At 65.3% G+C, this 23,083-nt stretch overlaps 1 protein-coding gene across 1 annotated transcript; it reads right to left on the bottom strand.

Annotated features, from left to right (window-relative positions):
• Window positions 1-173: 173 nt before the first annotated feature.
• Window positions 174-22,932, bottom strand: PDLIM7 (PDZ and LIM domain 7). The gene is made up of 15 exons (XM_065408966.1): window positions 22,893-22,932; window positions 19,579-19,685; window positions 11,332-11,483; window positions 11,021-11,051; window positions 9,885-10,051; window positions 8,673-8,693; window positions 7,851-7,928; window positions 7,382-7,536; window positions 6,843-6,879; window positions 4,086-4,144; window positions 3,608-3,848; window positions 3,258-3,438; window positions 2,742-2,862; window positions 1,728-1,843; window positions 174-1,434 (listed from the first exon to the last, which is right to left on the bottom strand). Exons 2-15 carry the CDS (start codon window positions 19,681-19,683, stop codon window positions 1,348-1,350), a joined length of 1,551 nt encoding a protein of 516 aa, XP_065265038.1. The 5' UTR covers window positions 19,684-19,685; window positions 22,893-22,932; the 3' UTR covers window positions 174-1,347.
• Between the last annotated feature and the right edge of the window lie 151 nt (window positions 22,933-23,083).

Below are 23,083 nucleotides of genomic sequence, written 5' to 3'. Positions count from 1 at the left end.
GAGGGCGTAGGTCCTGCCCAGCTCGGGACAAGGCAGCAGGGAAGATGGGGGGCAATTTCCCCCAGGAAAGCCACACAAGCCTTCAGCCAGTGGCTTGGGGAAGGACTCAAAGGCACAGGGGCCCTGCCCCATGCTCTGCAAGAACCACAGGCTCCAGGGCAGCTGACGCTTGCTAGATAAGTGTTTATTAAGGCACTAAAATCACGGTGGCTACACCACGTACTGCCCCCTACAGGCAGGGCAGCTCCGGGTGACGCAGCCAAGCTGCCAGCAAATGCATTTCCTAGGTCCTGTCGATGCCGGCTTCACAGAGGGCTCAGCTCCTTGCCCCACCAGTGAAGTAGCAGCTTCTGCAGGCACGGCGAGGGGCTTCCTCTTCCCCACGGGTTTCAGCTTCCCCCTCACCTCCGTGTTTGCAGAGTCCAGGTCAGTCCCACAGGGGCAGCAAGTCTGCTACTGCCTCGCCTGGGGACACTGCAAGGCCGGGAGCCGGGAAAAGCCTTTGTGCAGGGGCACCAGACAGCACGGGGGCAGAGACCCACCCCACCTCTCAGCAGCCCTCGGGGGGCTGTGGGGCCAGGCCCAGTGTGTAGCCCAGGCAGGACAGCAGCTGCGTGGTGGCAGGGAACAAGGCCAGTAGTATCCAGTGCAGCTATGGGGCTGGCGTGGACTAGCTCCTTCCAGGACAGCCAAGAGCAGGCACCAGGCAGGCCTAGGCTCGGGGACTGTACGTGTGCCCTGCCCATGAAGTAAGGGCTGCCTGCACAGCAAGCCTAGGGGCTTGCAGCAAGGCCAGGGCCCCTGATAAGGGGGAACAGAGCAGCCCTACAGGATCCCCCCACCCACCCCACAGCTTCCAGCCAGCTAGCAGCCTGGCCAGGTGAGAGGCACCAGTCCCATGTTGGGGGCGTGGGGAGGGGGAAAAGGGTGGATCCAGCTGGCCACCCCATAGGGTCAGAGCAGCCCTGCTCCAGCAAGCCTCTCCCCCCCTTGGGCTCAGCATGGGGTAGGTCCAGCCCCCAGGGGAGGTGCCTGGCTCCGTTGGCTGTGGGTACAGAAGGGAGGGGAGAGGTGGCCCCAGCACTGCCTGGTCCCCCTGTGGGCCCAGGTGAGACACCAGAGGGGTAGAGAACAGCCCAGACAGAAGACAGGCCATTGAGGGGCAAGAGAGCAGCAGGCTCCGCTTTGCCACCCAGGCAGGCCAGAGCAGGGCGCCGCCCAGGCCAGAAGTGGCACAGGGAGTGGCAGCTCCAGCCCCTGCTCCCTGGGGCCCCATGGAGCAAGAGAAGGGGCAGAGACAGGTGTGTGCAGGGCCAACGGGTGCAGTGTGGCAGCGGGAGCCTCCCCTTACACGTGGGAGAAGGCATGGCTCTTGCAGAGGGGTTTGTCCTTCTTGGAGTAGAACGTCTTCCCTTCCAGGCTGACCTGGCAGATCTAAGGAGAGAGCAGGAGGTCAACAGGGAAAGACCAGCTCTCCCTCCACAACACCCCATCCACACCCTTCCCCCCACACCCGGCAGAGACCTGCCGCAGCCCTCTGGGGGGGCACAGGGCAGCTGGAGCTGCCCCCAACACAGGCCAGCTCAGCGCAAAAAGCAGGTGCAGCCAGTCCTGCTCATGCCACCGCCAGCGAAGAGGCTGGCGCAGAGTGAGGAGCCCCCCCTGGCAGGGGCCAGCCCCATCGGCTCAGGGTGAGCAATAGCGCGGGGCCGCCGGGCGGCTCTTACTGCACACACGAAGCAGGTGTCATGCCAGCTGAATCCCAGCGCCTCCAGGAACCGGTCACCAGCATCGATCTTGAAGTCGCAGCCGCGGCATTTTGTGCCAAACATCTTCTCGTAGTCTGGGGAGAGAGTGGGCTGAGATAGGCCTCCCCAGAGCAACCCCCGGGAGAGCCGGGGGCTGGGGGGGAGTCCGGAGGTTGCTTTGTGGGTGGGTTTTATTTGTGCCTGGCTCTAACTGGGGCTAACGCTCAGGTAGTGGGTGGCCATCCCCTGCCCCATTTTAACAGCTCTGCCAGCGCCCCTCAGTCCCGACCCGCTGCCCCTGCCAGCCCAGCCCAGGGCTTCCCCAACGCCCCTCAGTCCCGACCCGCAGCCCCCTGCCAGCCCAGCCCTGAGACCAGGTTTGCGGAAGGGGCCCCAGGAGCCAGCAGCACGTCCCCATGCGCGTTTCCCTTCAGTCTGCGTGTGCTGCTGCTGCCACCGGCCCCCTCGCTTTGCGGAGGGGATTTCACTGCCGCCGAGGGCTGCCACAGCCAATCCCATCCCCAAAAGCCCCCCCAGGAGAATAGTGCAGGAAAACCAGTGTCTGTAGAATGGGGGACCCCATTTCCCAGGATGCCATGCAGCACTCTGCTTTGATGAGGTACTTCACTGTCATCACCATGGCAACCTGGGAGTTCTGGCACTGCCCAGCAGCCATCACTGAGGCCAGGCCGGCAGCGGAGGATGGGGGGGGCTCCCTGTAGAGGGGAGGATGCCCCTCCCTTTGCCAGGGCGGGAACCGCAGGGCATCTGGCTCAGGTGCTGCCTGCTTGGCTCCTGCTCTCTGCCCTGGCAGCAGCTGCTCGGAGAGTCCCATGCTGGGGGCGGCCCAGGGGCTGGAGCAGTAACTAGTGACCACAGCTTCCTCTCCCTACCCCACGCAGCTCTCAGCCCCACTGCGAGGCCACGGGGTGACATGGGGCAGCAGCAATCCCAGCATCCCTGGGGTGGGGAAGGGGCCAGGACACCCGCTACCTCTCTCGCAGTAGGGCTGCCCCTCCTCCATGTAGAAGGCGCGGTTGCGGATGGGAGTTCTGCAGGCAGCGCAGGTGAAGCACTGCACGTGCCACGTCATCTTCAGCGCATGCATGATCTCCTGGGAAAGGGAACGGCACCGTCAGCCTGGCCTCCCGCTGGGCTGCCCCAGAGCCCCTCCCCACCTGGCGCTCGCCCCAGAGTACCGCACCGCCCGGCCCCCGCCAGCCCTGCCCCCCGCTGGGCTGCCCCAGAGCACCGCACCGCCCGGCCCCTGCCAGCCTGGCCTCCCGCTGGGCTGCCCCAGAGCCCCTCCCCACCCGGCCCCCGCCCCAGAGCACCGCACCGCCTGGCCCCCGCCAGCCCTGCCCCCCGCTGGGCTGCCCCAGACCCCGCACTGCCTGGCCCACGCCCTGCCCCAGGGCCCCACGCCTGCCCAGGCTGCTGGACGCCCCCTAGCTGCCAGGGACCGGACCGGGGCCCCAAGGGGGGAGGGCTCCACGCAGACAGACTCACCCCACCAATCTTCTTCTTGCACTTGGCACAGCTGGGGGCGTAGCGCATGTCGTAGCACTTGGGGCAGAAGACCGAGCCCTTCTCCTCAAAGAAGCCCCCCTCGTCCAGCACCTTCCTGCACTGGCAGCACATGAACTCCTCCGGGTGGTAGTAATGCCCCAGGGCCACCAGGTAGCGTCCCCTAGAGGCGGGGCAGGGGAGAAGTTAGCATGGCTGAGCGCTACGTGAGCCAGCTGCCCCCACAGCCCAGCCCAGCGGGTTCATTCCTCCCTCAGGAAGCGGGAGCTGCCAGGCCACTCCCAGGTGACCAGCAGCCCCTGCACATGGCGGAGGGGCCCCGTGCCACTCACCTGATGACCTTGTTGCACTGGTAGCAGATGGGGGTTTTGCTGGTGCCCTCAGAGGGCTGCTGCGCGGCCTGGACGATGGAGCTGCGGTTCTGCATGGGCGTGGGCATGGCCGGCTGGCTGTGTTTGCTCAGCACGGTGCTGGTCTTGTCGGGCGCATAGCGCTCAGCAAAGGAAGGATCCACAGCCCAGGGGGGGCGGCTGGCAGGGCCCAGAGCAGCTAGGGGCCTGGGAGCTGCAGAACCTGTAACAGTCCCCAGAGGGATTCCCAGGTGATACAGCTGCGCTCGGCTAGCCTGGGGCAGAGCGTGGAAACAGGCACCTCAGCCCCACCCCTCAAGGGGCTGGCAGAGAAGGATCAGCCCCTAGCCTGGCCCAGGCCCCCAGCATGCACCCCACTGCGGGCACCAAGGCCTCACTCTGCCCCACAGCCGCAAGAGACGGCGCCATGCAGTGCCCATGCCCAGCACCCCCTGCTTACCGTGATCAGGCTCCACCTTCAGCGCCGCCACCGCAGACGGGTCCAGCCCAGACACCTGGCTACAGAACAGCCAATTAATGCAGTTGCCAGCTGGCCACCCCCCACCCCTCACCCACAGGCCTGGATGGGGCAGGAGCCCAGGGCCTGGCGCTCTCCTACCCCAGCAGGGGCTCACCCCAGGCAGCCACCCCCCCCATCCTGCTGTGCGGCAGCACCCCCTGGTGGCTGGTTTGGTTCATCAGTGACCCAAGATTGCAGAGCGGGGGGCACTTCCTGCTCTCCGGCCCAAGGCGAGGAGCTGCAGAACCAACCCTGGAAGGCTGGTGCCCTGAGCAGCCACGCGGAGTCCCCACGGTTGTGAGAGGACCAGCTGCCCACTCACTGTGGGGATCAACCCCCCCCTTACACTCACTCACCCTGGGGTAACATGGCCCAGTCCCACCTCCTCACAGGCCCTGCTGCTCCAATGGGACTGGAGAAGCTGCCCGCTCACTGTGGGGATCAACCCCCCCCTTACACTCACTCACCCTGGGGTAACATGGCCCAGTCCCACCTCCTCACAGGCCCTGCTGCTCCAATGGGACTGGAGAAGCTGCCCACTCGCTGCTCTACCCATTAGGCCCAGCCCCCCACAAGGGGTTTTTCTTGGACTCTGGTTTCTTCCTCCCTGTTGGCAAACCCAGCAACCCCTGTCCACAGGGAAGGGGTCCCATGAGGGGCCTGACAGCCCCTGACCCCAGGCACCCAGCTGGCAGGATGCCCAGACATGTCCCTGGTAGGATGCCTGACAGGACAGAGCAGCTGGCTGCAGCCCTGCTGGGAGATGCTAGGGGTGAGGGGAGGCACCAGCCCGCCTCCGGCAAGGGATGAGCAGAACGCACAGGCCCTTCCAGGCTGCAGGGGGGTAGAGAGCTTACCCCCAGCTCACGACAGTTCGGCCTTGCAGCTCTCAGCCTAGGCCTGGGGAAGGTGACAGGACGGGGTTGGGGGGGAACTCAAAGCCACCCCTTCCTCACCTCTCACCCCAGAGCCTCTCCAGCCAGCTCACAGGGGCCCAATCCCCAGGCCCAGGGACAGCTGGGTACAGCCCCTCCCTGAGGCAGCACTGGCTGCTGGAGCTGTGCCTGGCAGCCCAGAGGAGTCAATGGACAGCACCCTACGCAAGCCCCAGGGTGCACTGGAGCTGGGTTTGCTGCAGGGCGGGGGCCAGCACAAGGGGGAAAGGCTGCCAGGCTCTGCACACAGCAGAGCAGAGAGGTTCCCCCCGCTGCTGCAGCTCAGCCCGAGGGGCGCAGCATTATGCTGGGCTGCAGGCCCCAGACGGGGCCCAGGGCGCCCCAGGCACCCCCGCAGAGCTGGCAGCTAGTGCCCTAGCCAGCCCCTCCTGCCAGCAATGACGACTAGGAGCCAGTTACGAGAACAGGAATCTTTATTGTGCTACAGAAGGGTCCAGCGAGCAGCTGTGCTGGGCAGACCCAGGGCCCAGCCCCAGCCCACTCCCCAACACTCGGCCCACCGAGAGCACAGGTCACATCACATCAGCCCTTGGGGCGCACTGCAAGCCCATCACGGCAAGGCAATGGGCTCAGAGGGGCCCGCCCCACGGCACAGAACCCAGCAGCCTGGGCTCGCTCCCAGAGCCCTTCGCCACCCACCAGGTCACCTCTGCTGGGCCAGGCAGGTGGACGTTCAGTCTAGACCCACCCTCCAGCCTAAGGTCCCCGTCTAGTCTGGGTAAGTGAGGAGACAGCCCCAAGGAGGCGCTGGGTGCAAGCCAGGCCCTCACACGATGAGCACAGCCAGAGGGCATCTGGGAACAGCAGCCACTCAGCCTGGGCAGCTCATGGGAACAGGACGCAGCTGGCCCCAGTGCCACAGGCCCCCCGTGGGAACACAGGCCCAGAGGACACTCCAGGCAGCAGTCCCAGCTCCCACTTGCCCAAGGTTTACCCTGGGCAGAGCGAGGGCAGTGTAGCCACCCCAGGGGGCTCGGGCTCTTGGGGAAGCCTAGCGTGACAGGGCAAGGACACGCAGCAGTGGAGTCCCTCTGCTCCCCTGGGGTCTGAGGCCAGGGCCCCGGTGCTGACAGCCTCCATCCCAGCCTGCTCAGTGCCACACAATGCGTCCTGCCCAGGGCCGGCCCCTCCCCAAACCAGGTAGAGCAGACCGCACGGCGCAAGACGCTCCCAGCTGGGTACGTTTAGGAGCCAGGCGGATGCCCCTCCCCAGGCGAAGGCATGTGATGTGGCCGCGCCAGCCCAGGGCGGAGAGGTGCAGGCTCCCAGCACAAGGCCAGGCCCTGCTCAGGATTTCACGTTCAGAGAGACGGCGGAGCGCTGGTGGTGCCAGTCACGCAGGCCAGTGTAGCGAGGGCTCTGAAGCTCAGTGACAAACTTTTCTCTGAAAGGAAGGAAGGAAGGAAGGAAGGAAGGAAGGAGACGGACAGAGATGGGGAGGGAGGAGGAGAGGTTAACGCCAGAGGGAGGAAGAGGCTCCATTGGCAGAAATCAGGACAAGAAAGAGCAGCCACATGATATCATGCAACCAACCGGGGAGGGCGAGCGCCAGGACCCCTGACCAGCCTCTCCAGCAGAGGCTAAAGGCAGCACGAGGGCCTATGCGATGGCAAGGCCAGGCGAGGGCCTGCCAGCAGGGAGGCCGGTTTAGCCTCAAGGCCAGGAGTGGCAGAGTCCAGGGCAGCAGGGACAACCCCCAGACAGGCACCCATGCGGTAACCCGAGTGCCCACAGCCCTTACCTGGCTTTTCTAACATGCTCATCATCTGGATCTTGCACTGAGATCAGCAGGAGAGAAGAGACAGAGAGAAAAAGTCACGGTTGGACACCCCCCGAGGGGGAAAGGAGGAAGCCCACAAGCACCAACCCTCGGCCCCAACAACTGGCTCCCGCCGAGCCCGCGGGCCACTCCTGCCCCAGCCAGCTGCGCGGCGAGGGCTAGACTGAGGCAATACAAGGTGTCCGGAGTCAGCCAGACTCTGTGAGCAGAAGGGACTGGTCTGGGGCAGGCCCACAGAGCACACAGGTGGAAGGCACCTGGCACGCTGCTGGGAGCCTGCCCGCCAAGGGCAGCCCATCCCACACAGCTGCCCAAGAGCCGTCTGCACTCAGCTCTGCAGGGAGACTGGCTACTCCGTACCCTGCAGGCCACCAGCCGGCCCCCGGCAAAGAAGGGTGCCAGGCCTGACCAGTCCCATCAGAGCAGGGCTGCCAGCCAACCCAGGCCTGGCGTCCCATCCATCAGCCTGCACGTGCCAGGACCCAGAGAGAGGCACTTACTGAACTCTGTGCCCGTGAGGTGGGCCAGGATGCGGAAGGAGCGGGACTGGGTTGTGCCAGTGCGAGGCTGCCAGTCCTCCGTATCCTCAATCAGCCGCTTTTTGCTGGAGTCATTGGGCAGGCCGGTGGGGGGGCTCATTAGCCGCAGAGCGTGCCTGTGCGCAGACAGAAGGGCAGGACGCTCAGCCAGCACGCACGGCATACCCCTCGTCACACAGGACAGGGAGGGCCTGCCAGCAGAACCCCGTGTCCCCCTCCCCCGCTGCAACCCACAACAGGGTCTGGGCAGCCCATCCCCATGGGGCACATCACTCGGACACGAGCCAAACACCCCCCTTTTCCCACGGGTGTCCCCTCACTGGCTGGGCAGCCCGCTGACACCTTCCCTCAGGGGCAAGCAGCTCGGGGCCCAGTAACACAACAGCACAACATGCCAATGAGCAACAGACACCGAATCCCCCCCCCTTACTCATCCTCCATGTAGGAGCGGCCCAGGTCTCCACGGGGCTGAGTTTTCCCCTCTGGCGGGCTGGGGCCGGCACCGACCCTGGGGCCAGGAGAGAGGCAACAAGAGCACGGGTCAGTCAGGTGAAAATCCCAGCCCCGGCGCAACCAGGGAAAGGCCTCTGCTGGCAGCGGAGCCCTGTGCTGGGCCATGACCTCTCCAGGCACAGGCTGCTCCACTGCCCGCAGGTTACAGAGCACGTGCCTGGGCAAGGGACACCCTCCCACAGCCACTGGCCAGTGACACCCAGCTGCTCTCTGCAGACACCTGCCCTGGTTGCGGAGGGGTGGAGCAGCATCAGGGTCCCGAAGCCCCCTCCCCTGTAACTGCCCCAGCCAGGCCCTGCCTGGAGTCAGCACCATGCTCCCAGAGGAGGCAGCTGCTCCCCACTCAAGGTCAAAGCCAGGGAGGGGCAGCAGGCCAAGCCCAGGCAGCCTGTGGGTGCTGGGTCGGGACGTTCCCCTCAGCTTTAATTTGCTGCCCCCAGCGATCAGACTAGTCCTGAAATCTCCTCCCTTGGGCAAGGAGCGACCCCCTTGGCCAGGAACCCTCCCTCTGCACAGGGCCACCACCCAGCCACACCCCAGCATGGCACTTGGGGAGGGGACCAGACAGATACAGGGGTCGGCTCTAGGGGACACAGAGGCTATAGGTCCCGCCCCTCCCTGAGCAGAGAGGAGGGACGCAGCAAGGCAGCAGGATGGTTCTAGAGACCAGAGGGGGGTGGGTACTAGCCCAGCGACCCAGGGGAGGGGAGGGGATGCGGAGAAGAGGAAAAAGGCTTACTGACTTGTCAAGGTTCTGCACCTGCAGCGTTGGGGGAGGAGAGAAGGAGAAGAGGAAAGGAGGGAAGAGAGAGATTAGCCCCACTGCACCCACAAGAGACACTTGCAGAGCGAGACTGAGAAAGGCCCAACCCTCCCTACACCCAGCCCTCACTCGGACCCCACCCGGGCGGCTCTGGCTGCCATCTGCCGGGCCGGAGGAGAGGGTGCCCCAGAGCACAGAGTCAGCAACAGATCACAGCACATCGCCCACTACAGACCGGACCTGGCCAGGGGTTCTCTGGGGCACCAAGTTCAAGGGCTGGGTCAGGGCTCGGGAGTGGCTGGCCGCCCAGCTCTCTGCAGCCAAGCGCCAGGCTCCCGGTGGAGCATGGGAAAGGATCCCAGCTTGGCGAAGTAACTGCACAGTGCAGAGATGAGGGAACCAGTTCACAGGCCACACGCAGGAACCCCAGAGCTCCCCACACCAGCTCTGGCAGCTCAGCTCAACCCTGGGGGGACCCTGCTGCACCCCCACCCTCAGCATGCCCAGGAGAGCCAGGCCAGGCACATGCTGGTGGAGGCGGCACAAAAGGAGCCCCCAGCTCAACAGAACAGCCTGCAGCTCCACTGCACAGCCACTGCCCTCCCCAGATGGGTAGGAGAGCCCACGCCCGGGGAGTCCCAGGTACCCTGCCAGCAGCTGTTCAGGCGCGGGGGGCACCCGCAATAGCCAGTCAGCTGGCAGGAAGGCTCCAGGCTGGGCTCTGCTGAACATGCCCTGGCTCCTCAGAGAGTCTGGCAGCCAGAGCCCCATGGCCCCCCCCCGGAAGAGAACCCTGCCCACGGCAGGAAGGGGAGAGGGAGGAGCGCAGGGCCAGCGAGGCAGGTCGGCCAGTCTGTGTGAACAAGGTGTGCGAAGGGGCTGCTGCTTTTTTGCACTGCAATACCAGAACCAGCCACCAGGGGTCACTGAAACACCAGCCATGTAGATGCTTCCCCCAGCTGTGGGTGCTGCTCCCCAGAGGGGGCGCCAGCCCAGGCCCTGCCAGCGAGCGGCCCTGGCTCGCGGGGGCTCATGGCATGCACACGAGACATCCAACATGCAGGGTGCAGCACGGCCAGACGCAGGCAGGGCCTCAGGGTGGGAGCGACCAGGCCCGGCCTGCAGAGCAGGGTCCAAGCCCAGCCGGCCAGTCTGCAGTGCAGTGCAGTGTGACGGACAGCAACATACCCATTGTGCTGGGGGGTGCAGGCAGGGGCCGTGTACGTCACAGGTTTCGTCACCAGCCCAGGCAGCGAGTTGGGTGCGGGGCTGGCCCCAAAGGGCCGGGCCGTTTTGTTGAGGGTGGTGCTAGGAACGAAGTTATATTTCGGGGGCTGAGAGCAGGGGAATGACTCCTGAGCGGGAGACAAAACACAGCACACAGGCTTGCACATCAGGCAGCATGCGAGGAGCACCTAGCAGCCCCAGGCCAGTGCCCAAGAGCAGGGGCATCCCGTGGGGCAGCCATGCTAGAAAGCCAGGCCCATGCCTGGCCTCACAGGTGTGTCCAAGGGGGACAGCCTCTGGCACCTTGGAGAGCGCTCTGGGGTGGCACTCAGCCACCAGCTGCTTCTGGGCTCTAGCCGGTGCTGCTGTGTGCCTGCCTGGCACCCAGCAAGAGGCACAGAACAGCACCATGCACTGGGGATGAAGGGAAGCCGTGAGCCCAGGAACTAGGTCCGGGGGGCACAATAGCGAATTAGTGACAAGGAGGAGACACCTGGCCGAACGCACGCGGATGCAGGCCCCGCGGGACAGGCAGACTGCTGATGCGCTGCACTATACCACCTGCCCACACCATGCACCGGTGGCCTGCCCCACAGCCCAGTGCCAGGGAAACTCCAAGGCAGTGAACAAATACTGAAGGCGGGAGGCAGCTTCACGGCTGGGTCCAGCCCTGCCCGGCCCCTCATCGGGACAGCGCTTTGAGCAAGCCCCTGCAAGAGGAGACCAAAGCCCTGGTTCCCAGCAGGATCTGCGCTGGGAGGCGCATGGCCAGGCACCTAGCTCCCTGTGGGACGCCCATTGGCCTGCTGCAGAGGGCCCTTTGGAGGGAGGGGTCAGAGGTCACAGTGCCCCGTTACACCCCTCCTACATTCTGGGGTGGAGTGACTGGCATCTGCCCCGACCCACAGCCAACCATGCCTTTGCCACCAGGAACCCCAGCACCTGGTGCCCTCCAAGAGCAGCCCGGGGCTAATTCCAGAGCCTCCAGAAAAGGGCCCAGAGACAAGTTCTGCTGTCAAAGCAACGGGGACCCCCAGCCCTACGCGCCACGAGGCAGAGCTGGTGCCCACAGCCTCGGGGATAAGAGCAGCACATACCTTGTGTGGCTTCCCCAGGAGGCACTGGACTCTGCAGGAGAACAGATGGAGCTGAGGTGAATAGACCAGACCCGTCTCAGGCTGGGCTCTTCCCCCTCCCTGACCCAGGCCCAGGCTGACCCCTCTGCCAAACCAAGCACGGGCTCTTTATGGGCTCTGTGGGGCGGGACACAAACCTGTAGGCTCCGAGAGAGGCAGCCCACCCCTGCAGAGTGGGGCATGGGCATCAGAACTGGGTGCAGGGGCTAAGGAGGGGACCATGCGTGGGCGGTGGGGGTCCCTGTCCCAGGTGAGAGCAGCGCGGGCATTACCTGCTCAGGCTGAGGGAAAGCTGGTCTCCGCAGGCGCGGATCTTGTTCTGCGCTTCGATGTGAGTCATGCTACTGGTGTTCTCCCCATCAATGCTCAGCACCCAGTCGCCCACTCCCACGCCGGCCTGGGCTGCCTTGCCACCAGGGGTCAGCTGCAGGGCAGAGCCAGAGAGTCAATCACATGGCACAAGCTCCCCAGGTGCTGGGAGGGGTGGCAAGAGCCAGAGCCGCTCCCTGGAGCAGGACAGTGCAGGAAGGAGGCTGCTAAGGACACAGGTGCTCAGGGATGCTGTGCTGCAGGGAGAGGAGAGCGGAGCCACACACAGCCCTCGCGGGGGCTAGGGACGCTGTGCTTCAGGAGTCCTGTCTTTCAGCTACGGCCAACCCTGAGCATGCCTGAGCCAGGGGCCCTACGGCGCCAGAGGAGGGCGGTCAACTCCAGAGCCAGCCAGGGCCAGCCTCCCCGAACTCCTCCAGCTGGACACAACGCTCAATCTCCAGGCCTACGGGGGCCCGGCTGTGCACTAACAGTGCTGTCTTCCACCCCAGAGCTGGGGATGTTTTGGGGCTGGGGAGACCTCTGCTTTCGCAGCCAGCCCCAGGCCCCTGCACCATGTTGGGAGATGCCCATCTGCCAACACCCCCCAATCAGGTGCAGTGCCGCTTGGTCTCCTGGCCCCGCCCTCACTGCCAATGCATAGCTCTTGAGTGGGCTCCTTCCCCCGCCCCCAATGTAACCTCCACACTGAGCAGGGCAACGCCTGTAGCTGGAGAAGCTGCAGCGCTGGGATTGGGCAATGCAGGGCCCTGGATCCAGCTTCTGCTTGGGATCTGGAATTGAGGACCAGGGAGATGAGCTTTCTGCACTGCGCTCCGCACTCCTGAAGGCAGCAGAGCGGCTGTAGCAGCCTCGCTCCCGGGGACCCGGGTTGGAAATGGAGCGCCAAGGCAGCTCTGAAGTCTGTGCTCCCCCTGCTCTGAGCATCTCCGCTAGCAGGCCTTGATCCTCCCCTGGAAAAAGCTGCAAGTCCCACCTCCGGCAGCCGTGCGGGGCCTCACAGCAAGCACAGATCCAGGCACTCGCTGCACTGACGACGTGTTTGCAGCACAACCCCGGGGGCTTTAAGACCCCTTTGCAAGTCACCATTCACGAAAGCATCCATCCTCTGGAACACGAGTACAATGACACCTCCCTCTCTCTCCCCCCCTCCCCCCCCAGTGTGAGGGGTTTAAGGCTGCAGGATGTGGTCTGACCCGAGACCTCAGGCAGACAGAACGAGCCACATCTGCAATGCCTGGGTTCAGCTGGTCGGTTTGGGGGGTGTACACAACCCAGTGCAGATGTGAGCTGCACCCCGTGGGTGAGACCCCGGCTACCCACAGGAAAAGCCAGGCCCCGGGTCCCAGTGTCCGTGCCTTTGAGGTTCAGGAACAAGTGGAGGGGCAGGGAGAGAAGCACTAGCGGCCCTCGTGCCGGCTCCGCTCGCAGGGACAGCAAGGCAGCGCAGTTCCAGGTCTGCATTAGCTCTGGCACACAGCAGGGGAGGGGGGCCGCAGAGGGGCTGAGGCATCGCCTGCACCAGTTACCCAGGGGCAAGCTGCCCCTTCCCCTGCGGGAGCCGCTCCTGGCTCCGCCGCTAGCTCCCAGCGCCACCCGCTGACACGAGGAGGGGAGTTTGCTAGGCAGGCCAGGGCAGCACTCACCGCCCACCCCACACAAGGAACAGGCAGGCCACAGAACCAATTCTAGGGGCTCAGTCGCTTCCAGCCTCGCCAGACTGTTCTCCCCTCCTCTACCATCCACGGCTTGTAGGCAAGGCCAGGGCAGGAGGGGGCACGCACCTTCTCCAGCTGGTGCCAGCTGCAGGGCCCCAAGCTCCCAGGGCAGAAGTTGGGGGCAGGGCTTGCCAGAGAAACCAGGCGCCTGGTGTTTACACTCCCCTCCCCCAGGCCCACTGGCGCCGTGCAGCCCCACAGCAAGGGCCCAAGCCCCCGGCCAAGGAACCGGCCCCAGCGTGGGCAGGAATTGCGCTAGCGCGCCAGGGTCCCTGGGGAGAGCCAGGGAAGTGAGTCAGAGCCTTCCCTAACGCAGCCCATGTGTCACTCGCTCCGCCTTAGACCTGCAAACCACAGGCATTTCCTAGGCTGCGTCTGGGCGGGAGGTGCCTGAGCAGACCCCAGGAAGCGCTCCTCTCCTGCTACGCGGAGCCCATTCCTCTTCCTCCGGCAGCAGGCGGAGACGTTACCTCATCCCCAGCCCGGGGCAGGGAGACATTAACCCTGCTTCAGTGCCGGCAACATTTCTTCTGCTCCCAGCCCTGCACAGGGCCCGGTGAGCGGCCAGGCCTCATGCACAGGGGCACCCAGAACCAGCCAGGCTGCAGTCACAAACCCCCAAAAGCAGGGCCCTGGGTCAGCCCCCCTCAGCGTCCAGAGCTGGGGCACGCCGCTCAGCGGACAGGGGACACCGCTAAAGCAGGCCCCACTCCCTCCCTGCCCCAGAGACCGTGGGGCAGTCAGGTGCAGGCACAAGCGGCTCTGAAAGGCACTGTGGTAATGAGATGAGGCATCAGTGCATGAGCAGGCGGCCAAAGCCACCCCCTGTCGCCTCAGCTGCCTGGATGGGCAGGGAAGACTCTGCCTGCCAGCTGCAGGGTGCCAGGAGCAGGTGCACAGCACTTGCCATGCCCTTCCACCCCCGTGTGACCCCATCGCAGCTCCAGGATGCTGGCATGGAGACAAGCGGTGATACACGGCCTGGAGCCACTCCTGCTCCTCTGGGCTGGGACGCTCATGGGCCCTGCATTAGGACCAAATATTGCCTCACATCCAGTGCAACATGAGCATAAGAGGGCATGGCACCAGGAGCCCAGCTGAGTCGAGGGCTGGAAAATCCCAGCTGCCGACCAGACAGACACCCCCTTGCCTTCTCTGCACAGGGCCTTGGGGGCCAGTCACTGCACAGCACCACATGCTGACAGCCATGTGCTGTACTGGACACCAGGCCTGGCCTGAGCAGGGGGTCCAGCCCCCAGCCCCATTCCCTTGCTGCCACGAGTCAGCCTTGGGGGTCGCTGGTGGCAGCAGTGGGATGTCAGTGCAGATGAGCCCCAGGGGACTGGCAGCACTGGCCCCACACCATGCCGCCTGGCTGCAGCAGCGGGAGAGGTCTTCAGAAGGAGGGCACCCTCTCCTCAGGCAGGTCTGGTGAAGTGGGTAGAAAGCATCAGCCCAACCCTGGACAAGCTGGTTACAGGGCCGCCCACCAGCACGCTGGCGTCCCCACTGGCAGCAACAGCCATTCTCCCTTCCCAACCCCCCCTCAGCTCTCCAGCTGCTGCCTCAGCCCATGGGGGAGCTTGGGAGAGACCCTTGCAGGGCTTCGGAAAACAGATGCCCTCACGGGCCAGGACTGCCAAGGACACTGCTGGGCAACATGGGCACAAGCCTGCACTTGCTGAGAGCCAAGCAGCTGCCAGGCACAGGAGAAGGGTCTCCCACAGTGCCCAGGAGAGCAGCGGGTTCCAGGGCTGGGCTGGCTCAGGGAGAGCATCGCCCAGGCTGTGCTGGGGAGGTGGAAGGTCCCTGCTCCTGCTGAGTGACGTGCAAGCTAGCCAGAACCCTCCCCCATTACACACAGAGCTCCCACCTCCCCAGGCCAGGCAGGAAGTTCGCAGCAAGCTGTGCTGGAGGGGCCATGGCTAGGGGACGCCCTGGTAGCCGGGCCTGGCCCTCTGTCCAGACTATGAAGCTGGGGGAAGGCTAAGTCTTCCATTTCCTGCCGAGTGGGTGAGCTCCCCAACATGGCTGCACTCACCATGCTGCCAGCCCCTCCCTTCCCCAGGCAGGGGGCCCGTTCAGCACATGCTGAGCACCCAGGGTGCTTTGCGCCTGCAGCCATGGCCAGCTCTGCCCACGGGGGGCAGACACCTGAGCTGGCCATGTGCACCTGTGTTCCGAGTGAGCCACTGGGGGGTGGAGGAGTCCAGGGATTCCCCCCACTTGGCTCTCCAGCCCAGGGGACTCACTTGGGTCATGGGACTGCTGTGCCAGGAGTGTCCTGAGGCCCTGGCACACCCACCCTGCTGACAGCAAGGGCATATTTTTATCCTTTCTGTACCTGACCTCAGCATCTCTCCTTCACTGCCTGGGAACAGCTGAGACCGCCAGGCCTGAGTCCCCCACCTGCTCCCTTCTCTCACCCACCATGGTGTGCGCACACACACGGGTCTGAGGACGCTCTGCCTGTTGAGCCGCAGGCAGCTCCTCCAGCCCCTCACCTCAGGCACCCACAGGCCTGCCTCGAGGGAGGAGGAGGTAGGCGTGCAGTGTGAGCACCCTGTAAGCATGGGGCCACCAGGCAGAGCCCTGGCTGTGACCCAGTTATCGCTGCCTCCCATGTCAGCAAAGTTGCCCACAGCCAGCCTGAGGGGAAGCCAGAGCCCCTGCTCGTTAACTGGGAAGCATAACAAGCCATCCACCTCCTCCCTGCAGCACCAAAGCCCAAACAAGTGCTCAGCTCCCTATTCCCCTCCCCCAGTCTCTCCCCTTCAGCACTGACCCGGCAGTCCCCAGGGGTGGGGGGCAGGAGAGGCAGCACCCACCTCCCTTCATGCCAGAGCTACATGCCTCCAGCTGCCCCAGTGCAGCGGCCGTGCTCCAGAGCCCACCCACTGCAAGGAGAGAAGTCAGCCCAGGCAAGGCCCTCAAGGAGCCTGTCTACAGGTGAGTCAGTGAGCCCAGACAGGCCTCGAACCCCAGGCCACTGGAGGCCTCATGGCCAACGGGGATGAGTGTTCTCTGGTCCCTACCGGCTGGGCCGTCAGCTCCCCCAGTGCAACTTCTCCAGCCCCCGCCCCAGGGCTGCACCCCACCAACACCACGCACTGTGCGGGGATGGTGAATGGCTGCTCTGCAGCTCAGATTCCCGCAGGGACTGCACCATGCCTGGGGAGTCACTGCGCTGGCAGGGCACTGGCTCTGTTACAGGCTGCCTGCGAAGGGCAACCAGCCCAGCAACAAGCTGCCAGGTGGGAGAAGCAGGAATGCTGGCTCACTTGGTCACAGAACCCAAGGGAAACAGAGGGACAGGGCATCAGCAAGAGAGCAGCACCCAGTGAGCCCCAGGGAGAAAGCAGAGCTTCTTGCTGCATGGGCCATGGATGGCTCCAAGGGGCCCCCCCAACACAAAGCACACCAGCCCCTCAGCAGAGGGTGGGATAAGGGGGTCATGCTTCTCCACAAGAGGTGGAAAAATTCCCCCTGGCCCAGGAGCACCAGGCCTGGCTACAGGCAAGGGGAGCTCTGAAGGACGGGGCACACGGGCGGGTCGCTGGCAGGCAGCACTGAGGGGCCAAGGAAGTACCTGGGCACTGCAGAGCAAGGCAGCACCTGGGGGTGCCATTAAGCAAACTGCTCTAGGCTCAGCTTCAGCCTCGCTGCCAAGCCAAGCGAGGGAGCTGGTCTGGACAGGGCCTGTCAGCGCCAGTGGAGGCCGCCTTTTGGGCCAGCTGGCAGCCAGTGAGCAGGGGCAGGGCATGGGGTGGTACAGACACTACAGCCTCGAGGACGAGGAGCAGGGATGTTTCCAGAGAAGGGGTGAGAAGACAACAGCAAATCCACTCGCCAGGACACTGACACCTAGCAACCAACAACCCAGAGGGAGATGGACTCCCTCCTCCCCCACACACCCCCAGCTTGAGATCAGAGGACTGGAGGGGTGTGAGACGGCGGATGGGGGTGTTGCTGGAAGGAGTCAGGGCTCTCCCTCCATCTGATCTCCTTGGTCAGACCCCAGCTCAGACAGACGGAGCTTGAACCCAGGGGTTCCCTTTAGCTTGGCTGGGCTCGCCAGACTGGACTCTGCTTTACCCTTCATGTCTCTGGACTCTCCTAAGGGCTTCCTAGGTTGGGTCCAGTTAAACCCGCCAGTTGAGAGAGTGCTGTGTGCGCATCACTGCCCATGCCGGGCAAGGTGCATTAATCCAGACGAGCAGGCAAATCTCCCCAGGGTCCGTCTCAGCTGGACATGCTGCCCAGAGCGCACAGTGCAAAGCAGTGCACCCCCAGCCCGGGGGGGAAGTTTGCCAAAGACAGTGTCTGGGCCCCAGCACCTGGCCTGGGATTAACATGCCCCTGAAGGAAGCTGCACCTCCATCAGGGCCACACTCTCCAGGGCTCATAAAACCCAAACCCTAGGGCTGGCTGACCGCAAGCCAGGAACTGGCCTCCAAGCTGGCCGGAAGAGATCCCTGCCGCTTTGCCTTTGCAGCCCTCTGGCCCCTTGGAACAGCAGGGACTCATGTCAGGCAGCGCTGCTCAGGAAACCCCCCTCCCCCAGGCGTTCAGAGGAGCTGAGCGTAGGGCCCAGAGTGGTGCTGGCTAGCACAGCCCTGCGCCGCCCTCCTCAGCACTTCCCATGCAGGGCCCCTTGGAGCCGACGGGGGGCCGGGTGGGGAGGGGGCTCTGGCTCCAGGAAGCAGCAGCTAGGCTCTCTGCAGACCCCTCTGCCTAGACAGGCCCTGGTGCGCGCAGGCAGCTAGCCAAGAGACATTGTCTAGAACACGAGTTGAGGCTGTCTCTGCAAGGAGCCTACCGAGCACCCGCAGGGGCCAGTGGGCTGCAGGCAAACACCCCACAGGGCTGGGGCAGCACAGACAGTCAGAGCCCCCTCCTCACCCTCACCGCAGGCTCACTGCTGTGCACATGGGCTGCCTGACGTACAGCCGCAGCACGCGGGAGGGAGCCCTCACAGAGCCTGCTCCTGCCTCCAGCTTGTTGGGAAAGTCTCCATCCGCCAGCATCGCAGAACAGACACTCCACATTCCAAGGCTTATAAGGCAATTCCACACCGAGGGCCTTCTGCCAACAATCCAGTGACAGGTTCACGAGCGCCCTGTGCCCAGGCAGGACTGGGACCCCGTGGGGGGCAGCTTGCAAGGCCATGGAACCCCTCCCCACCCAGAGGCAGGGCCTGGGCACAAGGACCTGGCCCAAAGAGCCTTGAATGGCAAGGCCAGGGTGCAGTTACTGCTAGGCACCGATTCACAGCACCAGCTCCCTGTACTGCTCCGTGCCAGCCTGGGCCACAGGGGAGCACAGTCCTTGGCTTCCTCATGGCTGCCAACAAAACAGGGTGGGATGGGGCACCTGGCCACTAGGAACAGCACCAATACCCAAAGGGGTTTCCTCCAGATACTGCCACCCTGATTCCAGCACAGCTGCTCCCCCCAACGGCTCTAAGGCACAGAGCACATGGCTCGAGAGGGGTGGTCTCACCCACCTCCGAGTTCACCAGCAGCACACCTACCCCCAGTCCAGCCCTATGTTACTGAGGCAGCCCTCCTGCGCAGCACCCAACGCTGCAGGGGACAGATCCAGAGCTAGGGGCTGGCAGAGGGGACCCAGGGCAGACTGCAGAATGAGACTGCCAAGAGCCAGGAGAGGAGGTGGCTCTGCAGGATGGTCCCCAGGAAGAAGTAGCCGAGAACAAATAGGCTCAGCGCCCTACAGCAGCTTATCTCAAGGCCTGAGCCAACCCCAGGCTGTGGGGAGCCCTGCCCCAGGAGCAGAGCCCAACCCCACAGGGCTGGCACACAGCACAGCCCCTGAGCAGAACGGCAGGTGACAGTTCATCCCACAGCAGCACCCTGCCCCTGAGCTCCAGGCTGGCCCAGCTGGGAGCCACTGACTCACTTCTGAGCAGGAAGGCAGCCCCACTTTCTACAGGCAGCAGCAAGACAGACCTCACCATCAGCCTGGCCTGGAAACCACCACACCAAGACCCTGACCCACTGGCAGGATGCCCAGCATCCCTGCTCTCGTTGAGGACAGCAGAACCTAGACACGACGGGAAGAGACCAGGTGAAGGGCTCCAGGAGGGGAGCTGCCCCTTCCCCCACCAGACACATGGGAGCAGGTCTGGGTGAAGAGCCTTGTCCTGACAATGGCCAACCAGCCCCTCCACACAGCCCAGATGGCACCTCCTACTTCCACAGCTCCCTTGTGCCCAGGGCCCTTCACTGGCGGCACATCCCCAGCATGACACAGACGAAGGGCATCCCTCTGCCCCCCATTGCTCAGGGCCCATTTGTTAGATGAAGGCACCTCGATGCAGGGACCTCAGCTTATTTTGGGCAATGCAGCCAAATACCCAAATGCAGCAGCAGCGCCCCCCAGCAGCTCCAGGTAGGGGGAGAGGGAAGCCACAGCATGGCTGGTGCAGAGGTTTTCTGCCACAGTTCTTACCCTGGAGATGGAGAGGGGCATGTTGAAGTCCTTGCCCCCCTGCAGCCTGAACCCCCAGGGCGCCGGCCCATCCAGCATCACTTTATAGGAGTCCATGCTGCTCATTTCTGAGGAGAGAAGAGAAGATTCAGGCATTTAGGAGGAGCAAGGAGAGGAGAGCAGAGCAGGGCGCTCTCTCCTGGGGGCCAGCCCCAACTACCTACTGACATTCTGCCCCCATGGCTACTCCTGGGGAGCACGGGCAAGATTCCCCAGTGACACTGCTAGAGAAGATCCCAAGCTTGCTCAATCCATCGCAGGGAGAGGATCCAACCCTCTCCCAGCACTCGGCCCAGAGTCAGAGGGCACCCCCCACCCCCCAGTCACAGGCAGGCACCGAGCAGGTTGTGCATCCAGCCATACACCCCTGCACCGAGCACACAGCTGCAAAGCCACTGCCCCTGCAGCCAGGTGCCCATGGTACTCACCAAGCCACAGGCTACTCAGGACTCGGGCAGTGACAGCAGCGTTTGGAAACCTTTTGGTTGGGCAAGTCAGCACTGCCAGGGGGCCTGCTTGACACCCACTAGCCCCAATGCTGAAGTCAGGCAGACACTGGGAGAGACAGACCAGCTGAGAAGAGCAATCCCATATGCCAATGTGCACAGGGACAGCCTTTCCCTGCACAGCTGCCAGCCAGGGGGCCGGGACCAGCCCCAACCCTGCTCAATTCCAGGAGTCACCACCAACCTCATCCGACAGGAGCTGGAGCAAGGCCTCTGGCCTCTCCTCTCCCTCCAAACCCAGGGAGAGGCCAGCACCGAGGGATGGGGACTCAGCCCCCAAATCTAGCTCCACGCCCCTGCTGCCCCCATGGGTAGGTGGTGGGCAGGATCCTGCTGCCCTCCCCCAAGCTCTCCCCAGCAGCTTGCAGGCTATATAAGGCATGTAAGATGACACCGGCATGTTCCTCTAGCTGCTCATCCGGGCTGGGAGGGATACTCCAGAGCGACTGCATATCAGACATTCCCTGCGCTGGCCCATAAAACACACACACAAAACCAGCACTCTGGGCTGAGATCCCTCATCTCCCACAGGAGCTGCCTTGGGACAGTACAGCAGCCACCTGTGCTCAGACCCGATCTGCTCCCCCCACTCCAGAGACCCCCTCACCAGCAGGCCCCACTTCCTTCCCCTCCAAGGAGTCCAGCTGCAGCTGAAAACCCATCTCCACGGGACTGGGAGAGGAATGTGCAGGACTAGGAAGAGGTGGGGAGACTGAACCCTCCCCCCCTTCCTGGGCTGAGCCAAGCCGACAGGACAACATGCCTGAGCGGGGCCCTTTGCCACAGGCTGCAGCAGGAGTCTTGGCTCTGTGCTCCGGGATCTGTGTGGAGGATGTGATGGGGGGATGTCCCTGCCACACTAGAAGAGCTGCACAGCCATTCCCAGCCCCCCACCCTTGTACTGACGCTAACACCTCGCACTGCCAGCTAGGGCAGCACCCCCACACAACCAGAGCTACCCACTGCCCACTACCACCTGGCAGGCCCTTGACATGCAGATCTGAGTGAGGGCTTCCTGCAGGACTCCAATGGCATCTGGTTCACTGGGTCAGGCAGGCTGGGAAAAGTGCACAGGCCTGTTCAGATGCCCCCGTGACAGGCAGCAGCCAAAAATCCCGAGACACACACAGTCGGGGCAAGAGCCAGACAGCACACGGGAAAGGATAAAAGGCTCCTTAGCGGTAACTAGTGTCGGCCGCAGGACCAGGGATGGAGGCAGGTAGAGACAAGGGCACAGAAGGGGGGCAGCGCGCCTGGCGCCTCAGAACCGCCCATGGGGACTAGGGTCTGCACGTAGTGACCGGCTCCTCCGGGCACTGCCAGCGCGGGGGGGAGGAGGGGCAGGCCTGGGATGGCCGGGGGGGCCGTACAGCAAGGAGGGGTCGCTGCAGGACAGGGCCGACGTGCAGTATTCCCAGACCAGGGCATGTGGGGCCCAAGGGGGGCTGCCCAGGACCGGCGGCAGGTCCAGCACAGCCCCACAGACTGTTTGCACAACACCGTCCCACCCCAGCCAGGGCGGTTAGTCACCGCGCTGCGAGACGCGCTGGACTCGGGCCAGAGCCGGCGTTTTTGGAGGAGAAAAGCCTGTTCCCGGGTAGCACGGCGCGCCGCCGGGCGGGGAGCAGTCTTCAGGGGGGGGAAGCCGGGCCGGATCCAGCCCCTCCGCCACCACCGAGCCCCCCCCCGGGCCCCGGCTCCAGCCCCTCCGCCACCACCGAGCCCCCCCCCTCCCCCGGGCCCGGCTCCAGCCCCTCCGCCACCACCGAGCCCCCCCCTCCCCCGGGCCCGGCTCCAGCCCCTCCGCCACCACCGAGCCCCCCCCCCCCCCCGGGCCCCGGATCCAGCCCCTCCGCCACCACCGAGCCCCCGCCCTCCCCCGGGCCCGGCTCCAGCCCCTCCGCCACCACCGAGCCCCCCCCCTCCCCCGGGCCCGGCTCCAGCCCCTCCGCCACCACCGAGCCCCCCCCCCCCCGGGCCCCGGATCCAGCCCCTCCGCCACCACCGAGTCCCCCCCCCCGGGCCCGGCTCCAGCCCCTCCGCCACCACCGAGCCCCCCCCTCCCCCGGGCCCGGCTCCAGCCCCTCCGCCACCACCGAGCCCCCCCCCCCCCCCCGGGCCCCGGATCCAGCCCCTCCGCCACCACCGAGCCCCCGCCCTCCCCCGGGCCCGGCTCCAGCCCCTCCGCCACCACCGAGCCCCCCCCCTCCCCCGGGCCCCGGATCCAGCCCCTCCGCCACCACCGAGCCCCCGCCCTCCCCCGGGCCCGGCTCCAGCCCCTCCGCCACCACCGAGCCCCCCCCCTCCCCCGGGCCCGGCTCCAGCCCCTCCGCCACCACCGAGCCCCCCCCTCCCCCGGGCCCGGCTCCAGCCCCTCCGCCACCACCGAGCCCCCCCCCCCCGGGCCCCGGATCCAGACCCGCCACCCCCCGGCTCCAGGAAGAGCCCCCACCCCGCCGGGGGCCCCGCGGCCAGGCAGGGCGGGGCGGGCGCGGCAGGGAAACGGGATTATTTCTACTCCAGACTCGGGGGAGACCGAGCCCGGCCCGACCCAACCCCCCGCGGCCGGGAACCCATCGCCGCCCCCAGCGGGACACGAGCTACGTGCGCGGGGTTCGGGCCCGGCTCCCCCGGGCACCGCCGGCAGCAGGACGCGGCTCCCGTCCGGCCCCGGGCCCAGCAGCCGAGGCTGGCAGCGAGCCGAGCCGAGCCCAGGGAGAGCGGCCCGGTCCGGTCCGGTCCTCGCGCCGCGCCCCGACCCCACCTCACCTGCTCGCGCCGCCGGCTCCGGGCGGGGCAGACTCCCTCGCGCTCTGGCCGCGACCCCGCCCGCCCAGTTTCTTCTATACCCCGAGGGGGGCGGAGCGATCCCGCCCCCTCAGCCAATCAGCGCAGCCGCCGTGCACGCTCACGCGCCGCCTTGTGCGCCTGCGCAGGGCTGCTCAGCCTCACCCGGCTGG

Source organism: Emys orbicularis, chromosome 8 (assembly GCF_028017835.1).
Source record: "Emys orbicularis isolate rEmyOrb1 chromosome 8, rEmyOrb1.hap1, whole genome shotgun sequence".
NCBI classification, from domain to species: Eukaryota; Metazoa; Chordata; order Testudines; family Emydidae; genus Emys; species Emys orbicularis.
Note: the sequence above shows the minus strand (reverse complement) of the source record. Positions and strands in the feature narration are given on the sequence as shown.

Excerpts from the sequence above, each read along its gene's own strand:
- PDLIM7 (XM_065408966.1), bottom strand. The coding sequence starts at position 19,683 with ATGAGCAGCATGGACTCCTATAAAGTGATGCTGGATGGGCCGGCGCCC. Across the intron at positions 6,880-7,381 it reads CCTCACGGGCACAGAGTTCA|TGCAAGATCCAGATGATGAG; the intron begins GTAAGTGCCTCT and ends TGCTGATCTCAG. Across the intron at positions 3,439-3,607 it reads CAGTGCAACAAGGTCATCAG|GGGACGCTACCTGGTGGCCC; the intron begins GTGAGTGGCACG and ends CCCCGCCTCTAG.